This window comes from Miniopterus natalensis, chromosome 1 (assembly GCF_054644295.1).
Source record: "Miniopterus natalensis isolate mMinNat1 chromosome 1, mMinNat1.hap1, whole genome shotgun sequence".
In the NCBI taxonomy this organism is placed as follows: Eukaryota; Metazoa; Chordata; class Mammalia; order Chiroptera; family Miniopteridae; genus Miniopterus; species Miniopterus natalensis.
This window is the reverse complement of record NC_142081.1, coordinates 136,968,750-136,988,856: the sequence shown is the minus strand read 5'-3', so window position 1 is coordinate 136,988,856 and position 20,107 is coordinate 136,968,750. Positions and strand designations below refer to the sequence as shown.

Sequence of the window (20,107 nt, the reverse complement as noted above, 5' to 3'; positions counted from 1 at the left end):
CACAGGTATTCTTGGGAGTTCTCACTTGAGGTTTTTGGTTTGTGGATCTTCACTACTTGCTGAGGTTTAATGCTGTTGAATAGGCTTGGTGTTAAAGTGATGGCTTGTGAGAAGATGAAGGATTCTAGGTTTTTTAAATGTTTATTTAGAGTGAATATTCTTTTTTAAAAACTATGTTTTTATTGATTTCAGAGAGAGGAAGGAAATGGGACGGAGAGATAGAAACATCAATGATGAGTCATTGATCGGCTGCCTCCTGCCCCCCACAGGGGATTGAGCCCTCAACCTGGGCATGTGCCCTGACCAGAAATCGAACTGCAGTCTCCTGGATCATAGGTCGATGCTTAACCGCTGAGCTATGCCAGCTGGGCTCCAGATATCTTATAATCATAATACTGCGACAAGTCCTTAGGACATGTACTGCCTTTAAGGAACTCTATTCCCAGTGAAGAGAAACCAGTTGGAAAAGGTGGGCGTCCTTTTTTTATTTTAAGATTTTTTTATTGATCTTTAAAGAGAGGAAGGGAGAGGCAAAGAAACATTGATGCGAGAGGGAACATTGATTGGCTGCCTCCTGCACGCCCCCTACCGGGGGATTGAGCCTATGTGCCCTGACCAGGAATCGAACCGGCAACATTTTTGGTGCATTAGCCGACACTCAACCAACTGAGCCATACTAGCCAGGGCAGGCCTTGTCTTTTGGGTAGAGTTTGGGAAGAAAGGGGGCTTTTCATTCAGGTAAAATATAACAAGTGGTGGGAGGAGTCCAGAAACTGGTCTTGGCTGTGTTTTGGTGGATGCTTTTCTAACCAGAACTGAACACATACTAGGAAAATAAGTTGATTTCTTGAAGCAAGGTTGAACTGGGAAGACGGAGTCAGAAAATGGAGGTGAGATTTTGGATTTAACAGAAAACATCAGAATAAATCCAGTGGCACAGAAAGTGTGTGGGCTTTGGGGTCAGGCAGGTTCTGACACTTACTAGCTAAATAGACACTTCTACAAAGAGGACATACAGATGGCCCATAGACTTATGAAAAGATGCTCAGCATCACTCATCAGAGAGATGCACATTAAAACCACATTGAGATAGCACCTGACACCTGTCAGACAGCTGTCATCAATAAATCACCAAACAAGTGCTAGCGAGGGTGTGGAGGAAAGGGAACCCACATCGCTGTTGGTGGGAATGCAGACTGTGCAGCCACTGTGGATAGCAGTATGGAGTTACTGCAAATGTTAACAATTGAACCACCTTATGACCCAACAATTATTCTGGGAATATATCCAAAGAAATCCAGAACACTGATTTGAAAAAAGATATGAACTCCTATGTTCATTGCAGCACAATTTACAATAGCAGAGATCTGGAAGCAGCCCAAGCATCCATCAGTAGGTGAGTGGATAAAAAAGCTGTGGGACATTCACACAGTGGAATACTACTCAGCCATAAAAAAGAAGGAATTCTTACCTTTTGCAACAGCATGGATGACCTGGAGAGCATTATGCTAAGGGAAATAAACCAGGCAGAGAAAGACAAGTGCCATATGATTTGATTTATATGTGGAATCTAATCGAACAAAATAAACAAAATACAAACAGATACTGAGAACAGACTGACAGCTGTAAGAAGGGAGGGGGGAGGGGGCTGGGTGAAAAAGGTGAAGGGATTGAGCAAAGAAAAGTAACTCACAGACAACAGTATGGGGGTTATAAGAGGGAAAGGGGTGGGGGAGGCAGAAGAGGGCAAAGTAGGGATAAAGGTGATGGAAGGAGACATGACTTGGGGTAGTGAACTCACAATACAATGTATAGATGATGTTTTATAGAATTGTACACCTGAAACTTATGTAATTTTATCAACCAATGTCACCCCGATAAATTCAATTTAAAAATAAAAACAATAAATTGGCAATTTAGTGAGTAACTGGGTTTTCCTGAGATGTGTGAGCTGCTCTAGCCAATTAGTCTAACCAGAGGAGGGGTTTGCCAGAGCTTCTGCGTTGCAGCTGGTTGGTCAGAAGCATGGGTGGCAAGTGGCATCTGAAGTGAAGGGCAGTCTTGTGGGACTCAGTTTTTTTCTCATGGGAGTCACATTCTACCTCTGGGTAGACAGTGTCAGATTGAGTTGAATTCTCAGACACCCTGCTGACATCTGAGAATTGTTGATGTGGGAGCAATGAACCTGAACTGTCACCAAAATAACTGTAATACCATTGATCTGAATGAGAATAAAGTGAGATAAAGTACCCTGAACATGCCAAACCCAAGGCATATTCTACAAATGTCACACCTGAATGTCAGTTCAGGGACAGGGATTGCTTGCTTTGTTTACTGAGGCACCTGTCCCACTGCCGATAATACTTGGCCCATACTAGGTGCCCAAGAAGGTTAGGGAAGAGGCCTGTGGCATTTTCAGGTGTAGCACTGAGGAGTCTAGAACGTGGAACAGGTGGCTTCTGAATTCTTGCACACAATCTAAAGGAAAACCTGGGATTACGGGGTGAACCTGAGCAGGAGCTGGCAAACTGCCACCTGTGCCTGTTTTTGTAGATAAACTTTTATTGAAACACAACTGTGCTTACGCATTGACCATGGTGGGTTTTGCACTACAGCAGCAGAGTTGACTAGTTGTGACAGAGACAGTGTAGCCTGCCAAGCCTAACATATTGACTCTCTGGCTCTATAGAAAAAGTTTGCTGACCCCTGAACTAGACAATTATCAAAGAATACTTCTGTTTTTAGGGCTTCAGAGAATCAGTCATGTGAAAATGAATTCTTAGTAAAGATAACCTCCACTGATTTGTATCTTCCCACTTTACACTGTAAAATACAAAGTTTAATTCTTACTCTTCCGAGGAGGAGCTGTGTGTACGTCACAGTGTACTTGAGGACGCTGATTCCTGAGTACTGAGGGTGAGGCAGGATAGGAAGAAGCTAGGAAAATTCCTGGGCAAGCGGGATAGAGAAACGGACACCAGAAAATTAAACAAGGCCAAACAGTTTGGGCAGCTTGCAGCCAGCTTGCAGCAAGACCTTGTCTTTCTCAACCAAGGACACCCGAGAGCAAATGCTTAATACCTGTCCTCCCTAACCAGAGAATACACAGCTTAAATTACCCTGGAACTGCCAGGGCAGGAGGTGGGGGGCGGGGTAGTAAAAAAGGGAGAGTTTTATCTTATGCACTAAACAAAGAAGTCCTAAGACTTGCCAAACAAGATGACCAGGTATATGTCCAAACGCCCCACAACAGGCCAGAACAATGTAAAAGGGACTTTGAAACCTAATCTGCTCAAGATACCCAGCAGACGAACCTTGAGACCTATGGGAAGAAGGGTATGACACTCCCTGAGCCCTCACCAGGCGACGTGCTCAAATTAGTTGGGCGCCCGCTTGTGCTTTATGCCAAGTGCATTTTTAATAAATTCGGTTGCTTTGCTACGAAGCTGCTGTCTGTCACTCATTTGAAATCTTCCTTATGAGACTGACAACCGAGGGAAAAGCCCTCTCCCTTCGACTCACGGCTGTCTGGTAACATCTTTTCTGGGTCCAATAACAAGGGGATAATAGCTCGGTGATCATAGTCAGGACACTGACCTTTTTAAGATTTAAAATACAGTTTCTCCAAAGGGCACATGCCATTTATGTTAAAACTTTATAGATCAGTTACTTAAAAACAAATAGCATATGATCTTCTACTCATGTTCCAAGCTCTGAGTCCAAATGGGTTGAAACCAAAATTAAAGGAATCCAAACATATTACATGTTAATTTTAATATAAAAGGATCATCTTATTCTGAGATATCTGTTTTATACAGGACCCAATTGTGTCCCCGTTGCTTCCACGGCCTCAGATTCGATGGCATATTGGTGCCCAGATTTGTAGGTACCAAGGTCACTGCATCTGAACAAGAGGATTTTTTAGAGTTTTTTAACAGCAGGTAGTTTCTCTTAAGTAACCAGGATTGTATAATCTCTGCCTACAAGGCCAGGCCAATGTTCAAGTTGAACACAGGAGTGGTTTTGTGGTCATGAGCTGAGACGTGGCGATAGCTACGCCTGTGGTAGGCGGTTTAAGGAAAGGGAAGGGTTCCGCTGCCAGCAGAACCCGTCACGACCATAATACAGGCGGGGACGTCTCACCAACCACGGCACAGTTGGCCCCCTTTTTGAACTGCAAGTCATAAGCTCCCGTTACCAAGAGCCCGGACATTTAACCATCTTCAGCCTCTAGCAGGCTCTTAACAAAACAGTATTACTCAAATTTTGTATATTAGGAAGAAATGAACCTTAAAAGGAACATCTATTTTTCCATTAATATGCTGGTGTGTGAGTGGGACTGATGACTGAGGACAATGAATGGTAACAACAGAGAACACATGGACAGAACCACATTTTACAAGTGTTTCGCCTACACTGACTAAGAATAACTTAGTTGATGACCTTATTTCTTCCTCAGAATGCCATGTAATAGTCCTTAAAGGCTGAGTATTTTAAATGAGAGTTCAAGTCATACGAAAAGTGCTAATTCATATGTAGATGAATTTGTATGACCAACAAGTCTATAAATTACGTAAATGAATAAAAATGTGAATTAGAAAAATTTGATGAAAACATGAACTATTAAGGGAAAACTAATTCTTGGGTTTCAAAAACCTTTAAAAACATGATAAACTTTTATTTAAAAATTCACAAAATACATGTTAAATCAGCCAGATATTTTAAGTAACCTTGAAATTATAAAAAGTATTACAAATGCTTGTGGATTTTTATTTATTGTAATTCCCTGAGGATTTCGTTTCTACATCTAGCAAACCCTTCCACCATGTACAATATGAACTTTTTTAAAAAAAGTTCTCATTAAACCTTAAGACATTTTAAATTGCTGTACCATGAGCTTCAATTTAGTGATACTTATTTATATAAAAAAGGGAAGTCTATTTTGAACACAAATACATAAAATAGCCTTATTTAGATTTTGGAAAGAGATACAGCTTTTTGGTTAGCATGGAGGCGAAGCAGGGGACCTGCTTCTTTCCAATTGCACTTAGGTCTTTGCAAAAGTCCACTCGGCGCTGAGAAACTTTCCTGTTCACCAGTGTGAGGAGCTCTGTGAACTCCAAAGAAGAGCCGAATTTTCCCAGCATCTCACACAAATCCTGAATGTACCACGAGCCATTCACAGTTTCCCGATGAGAATAATAACCTATAAAAGACAGGAAGAAAAAGGGCACTGAGGTTTTCTGGCATTCAGTTACTGTGACTAAAAAACACCTTTATAATTACAGAAGTTTAAATTCTCAAAAAACCTTGAGGACTAAGATGTGTCCATGTTAACTATTCTCATGTGGGAAAGGGATCGATTCTATACAGTTCTATAAAAATGGGGTTAATTCTACTTAATTTCCTCCATTACCTAAAAGTTTCCAAGATAGTAGTGGCCAGGCGATGATTTTGAGAGACAAGAGATTAGAAAGAAGAAAATCATAAAATGATTTACTGCAAAAGAAGAGAATCATTGTCATCAAATATTTTTCAACAAAGCTTCCTATGAATGACCACAGTGACACTATCACCATCAGTAATTCTCGCAGGCTGCTAATATTCAATACAGTCAGACTGGTAGCTTTAGATTTCCTGTTCTCAGGCATGATTTTTCTAGAAGGTATTTTTACATTTTCATGTATCTGTGCCACGTGGTCAAATAAATCCATTCTAAGCCTGTGAGTTCCAGAACCAAATCACTATGTCCCAATAGAAAGACCTGATCCAAGTGAAGCCAAGGCGACACGTAGCCAGGAGAGCCAAGTCTACGTTTGCATTAAACACCCACACACCTTCTGCTACAGAGTAGCACATAAGGAAGTCTGCTCCAGCAGGCAGGGTGTAAACTGAGGCTGCATCCACCTGGGTGACATTGGCATCCTGCTTGTCTGTCCGAGAGTCCACTACATCCAAAGGAATGACGGGCACGTCATGCTGGTTTCCCCGACACGCCTACGAGACAAGGAGGAAGACCACGTCCTTACTTACCTCCCCCTTTCTGCCCGACGCTTAGTGTTCACAGCGGATGTGTCGCTCAGTGCACCTTCAGGTTAACACCCACAGAAGCCACTCTGTAGGCACTTCAAAGCCACAGCATTCAGGTGCAGAGCGGACTAAAGCGGACAGTGTTTTTCCCTTACGTTTCCTTTTAGTTAGTTTTAAAAATACTGGCACCCTCAACTATAGAGTCAATTAAGGTAAAATGAGGTCATATGGGTGGCTCCGAATCCGCTATGACTGGTGTCCTTATAAGAAGAGACTAGGACAGACACAGAGGAAAGACCATGAGAGGACAGAGGGATGAGACAGCCATCCACAAGCCAAGGACAGAGGCCTAAGGAGAAATCAACCCTGTTAACGCCTTGATCTCACACTCCTCCAGAACTTAAAATAAATTTCTGTTGTTTAAGCCACCCAGTCTGTGTTCTTTGTTCTGGCAGCCCTAGCAAACTTAATTACGGTGGCCTAACAGATTGTTTTAGTATTATAAACACATCCATCAATTATGAAATGGTTAAAGAATTATAAGCTTTAAAAGGAATAAAAAACTCCTGAGTGATTTCAGTTATCAGATAAACAGAAGACCCCTAATATCCTATTTTTACAGGGAGATTTTAATCCTATTTAGAATTATCAGGCTTATTTTCAGACTTTATTTTCTATTGTCTTCCGAAATATAACGTAGAACACCTGGAACTCGATGTCATCGGTTGCCAAATCAATTGCAATAAGAGCTAGCCTTTATTTTTTGTAATTAATTAATTTTAACTTAATGATTTTAGATAGAGGAAGGAAGAGAAAGACAGAGAAAACACCAATTTGTTGTTTCACTTATTTATGCGCTCGCTGGCTGACTCTTGTATGTGCCCTGATTGGGGATCAAACCCACAGCCTTGGGGCATGCGGACAACGCTCTAACCAACTGAGCTACTTGGCCAGGGCACGAGCTAGCCTGCAACGGAGGGCTTGCCGTGACCCAGGGACTAAGTGTTCTTCGTCTGCTAGGCCAGCTCGGTTCAGCCTCACAGCCACCCCATGAGGAGGTGCTCTTTTATCCCCGCCTCACAGACGAAGAATCTGCGGCAGAGAAATAACTTAGCAAGACGCTTTCCCCTTTGTGGCCATCCTTCCACGGGAGCTCATCAGTCATTTCCAACCCTCGTGTCCTTGACAGTGTGGGCCCCTCCCTTTTTCAGGAAGCAATCACCTGTCATTTTTCTACTCTGGGCCACCCTCGTCAGCATCTTTCCTCTGCTCATTCCTCACTGGTGTCCTAGTTCTGCTTTACACGCCTTTCCCAGGCTATGCTTGCCGTGGGCAAACCCATTTGCTCCCATGGCTTCCAATGCCACCCACCTCATTGCCCCAAATTTACTTCGCCGGGCTGCCCTCTTAGGCTGTTCCTCCAACTGCACGTCCCACAGACGCCTCAATGCAGTTGTCCAAATAAGAAACCAAGGAATTACCCATAACTTCTTTTCTTCTAGACCCCCTACTCCCCCCCCTCAATGTTCTATGGCAAGATGTAGAATGTGGTCACGGTGCTGCATGCCACTCATGGAAACAGAACTGGAACATTGGAACATCGGGAATTTTCTTTTTTGTTCAAAATGCTTATCGATGTACCAGGTGATGTTATTCAGCCTACAGTTTTATCCGAATACCAATCTGGCGGAGGGGAAACAGCATCTTGGTTTAAAAGAGAATGTGGAAGGATGAAGCGACCTAGGACTAGCCCTCTTCATGCCCGCACCCTTCCCACGGCTTACACGCTCCCCACTCCCAGCGGACCCCACGCATCCTGAGCAGGCTGCCTTGCTCTGCACTCTCCAGGCAGCAGGCACTTTCCCAGGTGGCTCTACCTTGACACCAGGCTGGGCCATGAAGTAGCACATTGGTTATTTTGAGTCATTTCAAATGTCAATCCAAGTAATAATGACACCGAGAATCTTTATTTATTCTTTATGTTAAGAAAGAATTACTACCAGTAATTCAAATTGCAACTCTGGCTAGAATTCAAAAAACACCTTTCTAATACTGAAAGTGACTTTTTGAAATTGGCTTTGTTATTATTTTTTAATACTTGATTAAATTTATTGGGGTGACAATGGTTAATATGAACACATAGGTTTCAGTTGTGGGTTTCTATGTTACAAGATCTGTATATTGCTCTGTGTGCCCACCACCCAAAGTCATATCTTCTCCCATCACCATATATTAAGACCCCCTTCAGCCTCCTAAAATTGGCTTTAGTTCTTAATAATCACATGTACAGACCCCAGGCTTTATAATCAAGATTATAACATCACCAGTCTTACCTGAATGATAAATATCTTGGGTTTTCCAACCAGGCTCTGACACTTGTCTCCTTTGAACAAGCCAGTCAATGTCTGAATTTCAATTTTGGCATCATATGCATAAATGTGATTGCCTTCACCATGACTCAGGAAAACACATAAAAAGCAATCGGCATCTACATGGCTAGAGGTTGATGCTAGAAGGCCCCCAAAAGGTCATGCAGAAATGAAAATGAGAGATGCTTATTAGCTACATATTAAAATTCAATTTACTAATACTAGAATAAAGTTACATAAATGTGATTGAGGGAGGGAGAAAACTTGTTATCCTTATAATAAATGTAAAATGTCTATAATGAAACAACTTATTTTAGATTTTAATCAAATAATTTATATCATACTGTATCTGATTTTTAAAAGTCAGAATTATTAAAGTTGAAAGTAATACAGTTTGAACAGATTTCATTTGTTTTTCTAAAACACAGAGCAATGACATGTAAAACATAAAGGGATATTATAGAGGAACCTCCTTCAAGATCCAAGTCATTTTGGAAAAAAAACATTTTCTAAATCAGCAGAGAACTTCTTAGAGTGAACTAGACAGACCCAGAAACTATTGCTTAACAATTCCCTCTGTGTTGCTGCACTTCCAGTGAATCAGCACCTTTAATATGTGTCTACAGCACTCAGAGCTTCCAAAAGAATATTAAGACATGAGACTGATGTCCTCCAAAGCTTATGAGCAAGTAAAGTAGAAAACCTGGTAAGCAGCCAGTTAAAATTGAAATGATGTAAAAAAAAATAATAATAATGAAATAAAAATTAAAGAAGAGCCCTGGTGTGGGGAGGTTCCTCGAAAAATTAAAAATGGAACTATTATGTGATCCAGCAAGTCCACATCTGGGTATTTATCCAAAGAAAATGAAAACACAAAATTGAAAAAATATATGCACCTCAATGTTCATGCAGCATTACTTACAACTTAGATATGTAAATAACCTATACAACTTAGATATGTAAATAACCTAAGTGTCCCTCAATGGATGAATGAATAAAGAAGAAACTGTGGCATACATATATGTAATGGACTACTATTGGGTCATAAAAAAGAATGAAACCTTGCCATTGTGACAACATGGATGGACCTAGAAGGTATTACGCTAAGTGAAATAAGTTAGAGGAAGACAAATACCACATGATCTCACTTATACTTGGAATCTAAAAACAACCAACCAACCAACCAACCAACCAAACAAAAACCCAAGCTCACAAACATGAAGAACAGACTGGTGGTTGCCAGAGAGGACAGAAGGGTGGGAAGTGGGCAAAATGGGAGAAGGGCATCAAAAGGTACAAACTTCCAGATATAAAATAAATATGTCATGGGGATACAATGAACAGCATGGGAACTATAGTTAATAATACTGTACTACATATTTGAAAGTTGCTAAGAGAGTAAATCCTCTCTCAGGATTAAATTTTTTAGGAAAAAAGTCCTCATCACAAGAAAAAAAACTTCTTGGTAACTATGTATGGTAAAGGATGGTAATTAGACATTTCGCCACGTACACATATATTGAATCATTTTGTTGTACCCTTGAAACGAATATAATGTTATATATCAAGTATACCTAAAAAAAAGAGCTCTGCAGAAGGTTTAAATTATATAAATATTATAATATTCTATTGGCAAATGACTTGAAAATCCATGGCATCCAGTGAGTATTATGATAAACATAAATTGTTCACATACCTACTGCATGGTGATATAGAAATTAAGAGACAAAGTATGTAAATCACCAGTATTCAAAACCAGTAAAAACCTTGGGTATGGAAGGAGTCAATTAAAAAAATCACTGCCCGACATCTGTAGTGTTTGCATTTTAGACTTTAAATGCCAAATGAAAAGGTCATTTTGTTCAGTTCTAGAATAACAGAGTATAACTAGTGGCATGCTAAATATAAACTTTGGAGGCATAATACTTTGCGAGGGTCCCTAAATTTGGTGGGTAACATAAGGAGAGAGGCACAACCAAAACCCTACAACCCATGCCAAATTAGCTGGTAAGACTTTTTACAACAGTTTGGACCTGTCTTTGCACATAGGGTATTTCAAGTACTCAGTGCCCTCAGGGAAAGATGAATAGGAATACTTACCCTCATGAATTGTGAGCAATAGTTCTTCTGCTTTAAGATCGTTAAAGCATTTCACTTCAAATCCTAGATCTGAAAACCTGGTGACAGATTAAACTGGATATTAGCTTACGAGCTATTCAAAGTTATCACATACCCTACTTATCTGAGGAATTTCTATACACTTTATGATACATAAATTATCTTTTCTTTAGGGGGTAAAAAAAGAAAAATGTGACAATGATGGTTTTCCTGGACCACCCATGACAGGAAAGGACTTACTAGTGATGATGACCGATTCAGATTAGAATATTATGTGTACTATGCAAATACAGGTGACCCTTGAACAACCAGGGTTTGAACTGTAAGGGTTCACTTATACACAGGGGTTTTTTTTTTCAATAAATACCTGTACAATTTTCAATCCGCAATTGGGAGTCCGCGGATGCAGGGGGCCAACTATATGCATTGATCTATGCCATTTTATACAAGAGACTTGAGCATCGGTAAGTTTTGGTATCCACAGGGGTCCTACAACCAATTCCCTGTGGATACTGAGGGACAATTAGTTTTGGAGAAGTTAAAAGTTAGATGTGGATTTTTGACTGTGCGGGGGTCAGCACTCCTAACCCCTGAATTTCCAAGAGTCAACTGTATATTTGCAACAGCGCAGAGCCTGTTAACATTTAATAGAAGAGGGTTAGGAAGAAAACTCAGGCAAGCTCTTCAGGGGGGCTGTGCCCAACTGAAGCTCATCCTCAAACACTTCTTGCTCTGTTACTTCTTCAGTGCGGACGAGTTTCCATAAGCAGTTACTACTTATCTCATCACCTTGACATGTGGATAAAACCACTACCTGCGCCTAAGATTGTCTCTGTCTGCGTTGGTGCCTCGCCTTTCTGGCAGCATCAAGTGCCAGAAGAACCTCTCATGATTGAAGATTAAAGCAAGTCCTCTCCTCTTGTGGTCCATTTTGTACTTTTCTGCTGGATCAAACATTTCACTGTTAATGAAAAATTTAAAAAACAATCATTTTAAGTCATATTACATAATGAGGTCCTCTAAGCCCAAGGTGCCTGTGTAGGGTACGCAGAGGCCTGCTGCCTCCTCCTCTGCCAGGCTGACCTGCCACTGGTGTGTCCCGGGAAAGCCTCACAGCCATGCTAGCAGGGACAGTCCTGAAATATTTCTGTACCAATTGGTAAACAGCGACCACTGAGAGCACCCGCCTACAATCCATCCACACGGGTGTCTCTCCCCCAGGTCTCCAGGATCCAGCAGCCAAGATCAGCGGGCTGGCCACGGTCCACTTTAGCTCTAGGGCCCATGCCATATCAACTCTTTATTTTGAACACCACTCTAAGTCCTTTCATAACCAGGGGCAGGAACTAACCTGTGTATCTACAAATTAACTCTCCAAATGCAAAAAACTGACATACTCAGTGCTACCTTCCAGTACCAGGTCCCTTTCCTTGCTTTGATTTTTATAGTGTGATCATGACTCCCCTAGGAAGAGACCTTTATTAGAAAAGAGCGTATTTTTACCTCCTGTAGAAGGCATCTGTTTCTGTCATGTTTTGCTCCTCACCTATTAAAAAAAAAGTTGAATTTTGTTAATTACTTTACTTTTTGACTTATGGTTTTGAAACAGCAGGAACTCCCACCCGGATGCTCTTGACTCCCACACAGGAAGACTCTTCTGGTCTGGTATATGAAAAGAAGGGTAAGGGAAACCGCTTCATAATAAGCAAATGAACTATAAATTAATAGCTTAATTATTTCTCACCCCCAACTCTTATTTGCAAAACAGCAAAGAATATAATACAGAAAAATGGAGAAAATATTATGCAAATGCATTCATTGCAAAATATGGCCAGAATAATAGTTTTTTGATTATGGAATTCAAAAGAAATATGAAATTTCTTTGACTATATCTCTTTTTTTTGATTTATTGGGTTTAGAAAGAGAGGAAGGAAGGAAAGGAGGGAGAGAGAGAGAGACAAACAATTTGTTGTTCCACTTATTTATGTATTTGTTAGCTGATTCTTGTACGTGCCCGGACCCAAGATTGATCTCACAACTTTGGCGTATTGGGATGATGCCCTAACCAACTGAGTACTGGCCAGGGCCTGAAATTGCTTTGTTTTACAGAAAATTTTTTTGTAAAAGTTCTCTAAAACAGAGAAGCAATGAAGTCATTCAGGAGAACTGAAACATACTGTGTGGTTAATAAGGGAAGTTTGGGTGGAGGAAGGAAAGGGGCAAGGCAAAGACTTAGATTTCGGATCTCCTGAGTGACACATTTGCACTTATATAAGGACCCTCTTCTCCCAACCTGAGATCAGAGTTCCTCACCCTCTGGACAACCTCTCACTGAATCCCTCTCCGTTCCCGAGAACAGTGCTGTACGACGCAGGGCTTTCTGTGATCAGGGAATTGTTTTGAACCTGCGCTCTCCCATACGGTGGCCGTGACTATGGCCAAACGTGGCTCTTGAGCACCTGAAAAGTGGCTACTGCAACTGAGAAACTCAATTTTTAGTTTTATTTAATTTCAATTTAAATAACCACATATGGCTGGTGGCTTCTGCACTGGACAACACAATGAGTCTAGCATCTTCCACAATAAGGCTCCAAATATACTCATGAATTTGTTTTTAACTGATAAACTCAACAGCTTGGAGGGGAGAGAGAAAGTCATGAATAAACAAAAATACTAACAGTACAGCAGGATGCACCTCTCAGCTGAGGTCTTTGAGGAAGGACAGACCCTTAAGTATAGACTCTGACCCATCACCTCCTAGCCAAGAGGGTCCTGCTCCTCCCTCTCCCTAGAGAGTCTCTCCCTGACACCTGATTGTCCTAACCTCTCATCTCCTCGCTGACAGAATCCACCCTGGGAGTGAGGATGAGGTGGGGAATCCAGTTCAAGTGCCCTCCACCAATGATGTTCAGCCCACTCCTCCTGGAAGGCATCCAAAATTCAGAGCCAGCCAAGACCCCACTAAGGCATCCCCCTGTCCAACAGCCCCTAAATCAGTTTTTCTCCACCTCCTGCACCAGTTCCTGGCCTGGGTGATAAAATGCAGATTCCTGGATCCTACCCCAGCCTTACAGAATGAGAGTCCTGGGACAGGTGACAATCTACATTTTTAACAAGGTAATTTTTACTCACACCAAAGACTGGGGGTCAGTCGGCCTCTCTAAGGTGTCCTCTCCATCTCCCGAGGCTTCCTTCCTCCTCCGTACAGTTCCTCTGAAAGCCCACTCCACGCCCTGCTCCACCCGGACTCTTCCTCTCCCACCCCCGACACTCTACAGGGGGTATTTCCTCCTCCTACTTGGCTCTACTGGGATACTTTCTGCTCCACAGCACTCTACTGGGAGACTCCCTAAGACAGTGCTCTGCCTGGAGATACTTCCACACTGCGACACCCTCTTATGGAGACAGTTCATGCCAGTCAGTGTCCTGCCCAGGGACACCCCTTGACCACACACTGCTCTGCATGAGTTCTTCCCACAGACAGCGCTCCACCCAGAGAGATGTCCCTTTCCCGCACACTGCCGCGCCGAGCTCACCTCCTACTCCACACGCTGCTCTGTCTGCACGCACCGGCCCCTACACTGCCACCCCGGGATTCTTCCAGTTCACACAGGATTCACCTCCGAGGTCCTGCTCGCCTCCACAAGCTGTTCTACCCAGAACTCGGCCTGCCCACACACTGCTCTACTGGCGATGCTTCTCCCGCACCCTGCTCTGCTCGGGATACTCCCTCCTCCACACGCTACTCCACTGGGGCTCCTCCCACAGCACTCACTGCTCTGCTGGGCACTTTCTACTCCACACGCTACTCTGCTGGGACTCCTCCCCCAGCGCTCACTGCTCTGCTGGACACTTTCTACTCCACACCCTACTCCACCGGGACTCCTCCCACAGCGCTCACTGCTCTGCTGGACACTTTCTACTCCACACCCTACTCCACCGGGACTCCTCCCACAGCGCTCACTGCTCTGCTGGGCACTTTCTACTCCACACCCTACTCCACCGGGACTCCTCCCACAGCACTCACTGCTCTGCTGGGCACTTTCTACTCCACACCCTACTCCACCGGGACTCCTCCCACAGCGCTCACTGCTCTGCTGGACACTTTCTACTCCACACGCTACTCTGCTGGGACTCCTCCCACAGCGCTCACTGCTCTGCTGGACACTTTCTACTCCACAACCTACTCCACTGGGACTCCTCCCACAGCACTCACTGCTCTGCTGGGCACTTTCTACTCCATACCCTACTCCACTGGGGCTCCTCCCACAGCGCTCACTGCTCTGCTGGACACTTTCTACTCCACACCCTACTCCACTGGGACTCCTCCCACAGCGCTCACTGCTCTGCTGGACACTTTCTACTCCACACCCTACTCCACTGGGACTCCTCCCCCAGCGCTCACTGCTCTGCTGGACACTTTCTACTCCACACCCTACTCTGCTGGGACACTTCCCGCTCCACTCACTCTACCAGGAATACATCCTGCTCCGCACACTGCTCAACATCTGTACTTCCTATCTAGCACGACAGGAAGTATACTCCACGCCATCTCTACCCTAGATACGTCCTACCCCACACACCGATCAAGCAGGATGCTCCTTTCTCCACCTACCAGGCTGCTTCCTACTCCACACACTGTTGTATCCAGGAGAGCTCTTTAATCCGTAAAATCCTGGACCCGGAATACTTCCTGCTCCACACTGTTCTATGGGGTTACCTCCCACTCCCTATACTGCTTTAGTGAAGCAGCACAGCAGTTTTCTCTCTTTCCATTTTCAGAAGCATGCCACAATCTACCTCCTTTTTTATTTTTTTGGTTAATCCTTACCTGACAACATTTTTCCATCGAGTTTTAGAGAGAGTGGAAGGGAGGGAAGGAGGGTGGGAGAAAGAGAGAGAGACATTGATGTGAGAGAGACACATTGATTGGTTGCCTCCCACACCAGGGCTGGGGATCGAACCTGCAACCCAGACAGATGCCCTTGACTAGGAATCTAATCCTTGAACCTTTGGTGAGTGGGCAGGTGCTCTAACCATTGAGCGACACTGGCCAGGGCTTTAAACCCTTTTTCACAAAGTATGTTTTTATTGATTTCAGAAAGAGGAACGGAGAGGGAGAGATAGAAACATCAATGAGAGAGTCACTGATCGGCTGCCTCCTGCACGCCGCCTCCTGGAGGTCAAGCCCGCAACCTGGGCATGTGCCCTGATCAGGAATGAAACCAGTGAACTCCTGGTTCATGGGTCAACTCTCAACCACTGAGCCAAGGGAGCCGGGCTCTACCTCCTTTTAATAACCTCACCTTATCTTTAAACCAATTATATTATAAAGAAATAGAATAACCTAAACACATGAAATCCATGCTTGCAAGCTGATCACCTCCTTCACCCCTCAAAAACCCGCGCAACTTGGAAAGCACTGAGTCTCTTCTGTGGCGCACTAAGTGTGTAGCAGCAGACCCAGCAGCTCATCTCTTCCAGCTTTTGCACCATATTGGCTGCTAAGCCTAAGGCAGCTTGAAGTGTGCCTAACAGAAGCTATGACAAAAGGGCAGTCACCAAGTTAACTCAGGTCCTTGAGGGTGAAAGCATTGGAGATGTACACTCAATTGGGTCTTTAAAGTTTGTTTCTCACAATTTAAGGAAGGAGCGTCACAATTCCTCCTAGTAGGTATAATTTGAGATGTGCATTTAGGTCGTCTCCAAATATTGCCCTCTGCTTAGTCAAGATCTATAGATTTAGGAATGACAGCTAGTTTTAAGTAGCACAAGATAATCTGTTTAAAATGACACTCATTTGCAAAGTTAACAGGTAAGGCATTCTCAGTTAGGGATTTTGAAAAGTGTTTTGCTATTATTGTTAATACTATGGGCTTTAAAAACTTCAGTTCTGACCCTCACCAGCTCCAACTTTCACTCTAATATAAGTGTACACCCTGCAACCTGCAATACCAATTAATGGCCAGGTCCAGCTGCCACTCTAGGCTAGCAATTTGTTGAATCAGAACAGAAAGCCATAGAGACAGACATTAGAACCTAAGTCCCAATACTGTCCTGGAGTTGACCAGTTTTACCCAGGTTCCGGAGAAAATAATACACCATGACTCTGTTGGTTACTCTAAGCTGTCTGTACTAAGCAGACAAGTTTTCAGGAAGGATGCACTTTAACAAGTATCATTATCCTGCATGATTACAAATAAATTGTCCACAAGGGTAAATGGTTTTGTTGGCGTGGAGAAAATACATTTTAATAAAGGGGATACCCTATACCAATTTACAGATTCCTGTTCATCTACAATCTATTTATCAAAAATGGGTCTGTCATTAAACCTTTAACTCTTGACCTCTTCACACTTCTCCTTTGCTCCTTAAACTAGTTTAATTAAAAAAAAAAAAAATCATTCTTTTTTCCTCCTCACTGTAACTTGACATCTCTCCAGATAATCCTACCAGCTTCCACTTGATGGCCTGGCACTTCAGATGCTCTCTCACTGGGCTCCACAGCCCCTTGAAGCCTGGGAAGTGCAGTGGAGCTGGGATTGAAAGCTACCTCTGCCTGTGGATTCCAGTCCCCACACTCTGTCACCATGCTAAACCCTGTCCCACCTGGGAGAGACCAGCTCTACCTTTCTAAACTAAGTGTTCATTTCTCCAAACTTCTTCAGCATCTACTGTCATAGCCTTTATCCACTGCAGTATCTAGGAAAATTTACCCATATTCCCTATCAACAAATAATCCTGTCTGACAAGAACGCACTGAAAAAAACGGTGGGGTAGAGAAAAAAAAGAAAGGGGGTGATGAAAGAATAGTGGAGGTGCCCCGCCTGGTGGTCCCGCCTCCTGGATCCCTGCCCAGGTTTCCCAGCCGGTTCCAAAATGCAAGTAGCAACAGGGCGCAGGCCACGCCCAGAATGACCTTAGGATTCCTGCAACTTGCCTCCAGGGCAGGGTTTGTTCTGTGCCCCAAAGGATAAAAAGCTCTGAAAGAAAGGCACTCCTTTCAGACCAGCACTTAAACCTTAAAAACAAAACAAAACAAAAACAACAAAACAAAACAAAAAAACGGACCAGGCTCAGAATTTCTCTACCTTATCAGTAATTTAATTAATAAGTGACAGGGAAGAACGTTCTAAAGTGCACGTTTAGCAGTTGATACTTTGTACAGAAAAGCTGCTGTGGTTTTAACTCAGGCCCACAGTTGCAGGCTCGCTGGAGACCCGCGGAGGTCTGGCTTTGTCTCCGCATTAGGTGCGGGCACACCAGGGATCCGCCGGGCAGGCTTCCAGGATTACCGCAGGCAACCACCTCTCTAACTTTTCCTTAGAAGTGAGAAAACAAAACCAGATCCAACCTCCAAAGGTCAACTTTTCGTGACCAGGCGCGGGGGGGAGGGGAGGGGGCACACGCCAGGACCGCCGGGCCAGCCCGCTGGGGCTAAGTGGCCGGACGCGCAGAGAGGCTCGCCTCCCGAGGACAAAAGAGCCGGGCGCGCGACGGTGGGGCGAGCTCCCCGCATTGTCTTCCAGGACCAAAGGCTCCGCTGCCCGCACGGGACCTGAGCGCTTCCCTGCAGGACCCGCAACTTCCTCCGGCCGCCCAGCAGAGCCCGGGGAGCCCGCGCCCTCGGCACCCCCTACCTGCAGGGCCAGCCCGTCGGGGCGCCAGCACCGAGCTCATCGCGGCGGCCTCCGCTTCCTAAGCCGGACCCCAGCGCCGACAGCGCCGCCCCTTCCTCCACCGTCCCGCCCCGGCCGGGAGCGGCTCTGCGCGGAAGGTTTCTTCCTCCTCTCCGAGCTCCGGGGCCCCGAGCGCCGCGGGGAGGGGCGGGGCCACGCACGCTCGGCCGCTGGGCGACGGGAGACTTAACCCGCGGTGGGGCCCCTCAGGACTTAGGGCTGGCACGTAGGGAGCCCCAGGCGACATTAGACCACCTGCGGTCAACCCCGCCCCTAACGTTCGCGCTTCCCGACTCAGGTGAAGGTTAAGGACGTTGTGTGTCTTCGTGTTTCACGCTGTGGACCCTGAGGACTGAGGGGGACTCCCGGAGGCTGACTGGACTGAAGCAGAGCCGAGCAGACGCCTCTTGCACTAGGGCCTCTCACGCAAACTGCACCTTGGAGACGCCACCGCGCGTGGCTGCCGCCCCCCCACTGAGCGGCCAGCCCGCGCGGCTCCGCCCCCCGAGCCCGTCCTTATAAAGGGGTTCCCCGAATCCTGTTCAAACCCGTAGGCTGAGGCTGTCCCGCCCAATCGCAGCTGAGCGCAGCTCTGACCAATCAGGGGCGGGGGGTGGGGCCTTCTGTCTGTATAAAGCCGCTCCCCGCCGGCCGGGGGAGCGCACTTTCCACCGGAGACCCAGGGCTGCGTGTCCCTGGCATCGGGGCAGCCCCTGGCACAGCCCTCACGACCCGTCTTCTCCACCACGTAGCAAATTGGGGCTTCGTGTTGGCGTTGGAATGGGCGCTGACCGTGGGTTGACAACGTGTAGTTCTTTCCCCAGTGCGAGTTGTAGGATTTGTAATAATTCATTTAAAATGCTCTGCTTGTATAGGGGATCTGGGCTAAAGTAAAGTGGAGGCAACTGTAGGATTTCCAAGTCTGGCTTTCGGGGGTAGAGCTTGTGAAAAGTTGACATAAGTGGAGTCGTTTTAAAATAGAGCTAGAGAGCCATTCCAGATGAGCCACTTGCACATCTTGTTCCTAGAACCTTCGCAATGTTTGAACTGAGCAAAACGACCTTTGGAGTGGGCCAAGCAACACTGCCCTACAAACAGCTGAAAAGCTAACAGGAAAGCAGATATCCTGACCATGAGGAATGATGACTATGGATATTCTTTAAAATCCATAACCCGAGAAATAGGGAGTCATAATCTTTTTGCTGATGGAGCGTCTTGCTTTGATGTTGATGAAAACGGCATGTGTGAAACACAATTAAGTGAAATACAATAAAATCAAGTATGTCTGTATAGCTAGAGAGTAATGCAGCCCTGGCCAGTGGGACTCGGTTGGTTGAGTGTGGATCCATGCACGAAAAGGCCGCAGGTGGGATTCCAGGTCAGGGCACATACCCAGGTTGTGGGTTCGATCCCCAGTTGGGATCCTGGGTCAGGGTGGGTGAGGGAGGCAGCCAATTGATGTTTCTCTGTCTCCCTCTCCAACTCTTTCTCTAAAAATCAATTTTAAAAGTATACACACACACACACGTGTGTGTGTATATATATATTTAAAATGTTAACGGGTAAGCAGTAAAGAGTAAGTCACTATATTATCTTTGCAACTTTTTTGTAAATCTAAAATTATTCTGAGTTTTAAAAATCCTGAACATATAAAAACAGCTTCTGCTGATTTTTGTATATAATTTATGACCATGAATGAAATATTTTAAAAGAAATTCTGAGTTTGTCTTCTTGAGAAAGCAAATGCTGCCAAGAAAGTCCATGAATTTATTATAAGTTTCAAGTTACCTAGTCAAGTATTTTAATAGTAAATATTGAGAAAGATCAAATATTGATAATGGCTTACAAAACTGTACCTTTTAAAAAGTCTGAAGTATCAATGAAGAGTTCCAAACATTTAAGTTGGCACCC

The 20,107-nt window shown here is 44.5% G+C and overlaps 1 protein-coding gene across 1 annotated transcript; it reads right to left on the bottom strand.

Moving 5' to 3' along the window:
* Positions 1-4,180: 4,180 nt before the first annotated feature.
* On the bottom strand, positions 4,181-18,212 carry CASP6 (caspase 6). Its single transcript, XM_016209471.2, has 7 exons — positions 18,158-18,212; positions 12,021-12,063; positions 11,332-11,478; positions 10,500-10,576; positions 8,364-8,539; positions 5,838-5,997; positions 4,181-5,206 (listed from the first exon to the last, which is right to left on the bottom strand). Exons 1-7 carry the CDS (start codon positions 18,195-18,197, stop codon positions 4,968-4,970), a joined length of 882 nt encoding a protein of 293 aa, XP_016064957.1. The 5' UTR covers positions 18,198-18,212; the 3' UTR covers positions 4,181-4,967.
* Between the last annotated feature and the right edge of the window lie 1,895 nt (positions 18,213-20,107).

Excerpts from the sequence above, each read along its gene's own strand:
- CASP6 (XM_016209471.2), bottom strand. The coding sequence starts at position 18,197 with ATGAGCTCGGTGCTGGCGCCCCGACGGGCTGGCCCTGCAG. Across the intron at positions 12,064-18,157 it reads CCGACGGGCTGGCCCTGCAG|GTGAGGAGCAAAACATGACA; the intron begins GTAGGGGGTGCC and ends TTTTTTTAATAG. Across the intron at positions 5,207-5,837 it reads GTGCTACTCTGTAGCAGAAG|GTTATTATTCTCATCGGGAA; the intron begins GTGTGTGGGTGT and ends TGTCTTTTATAG.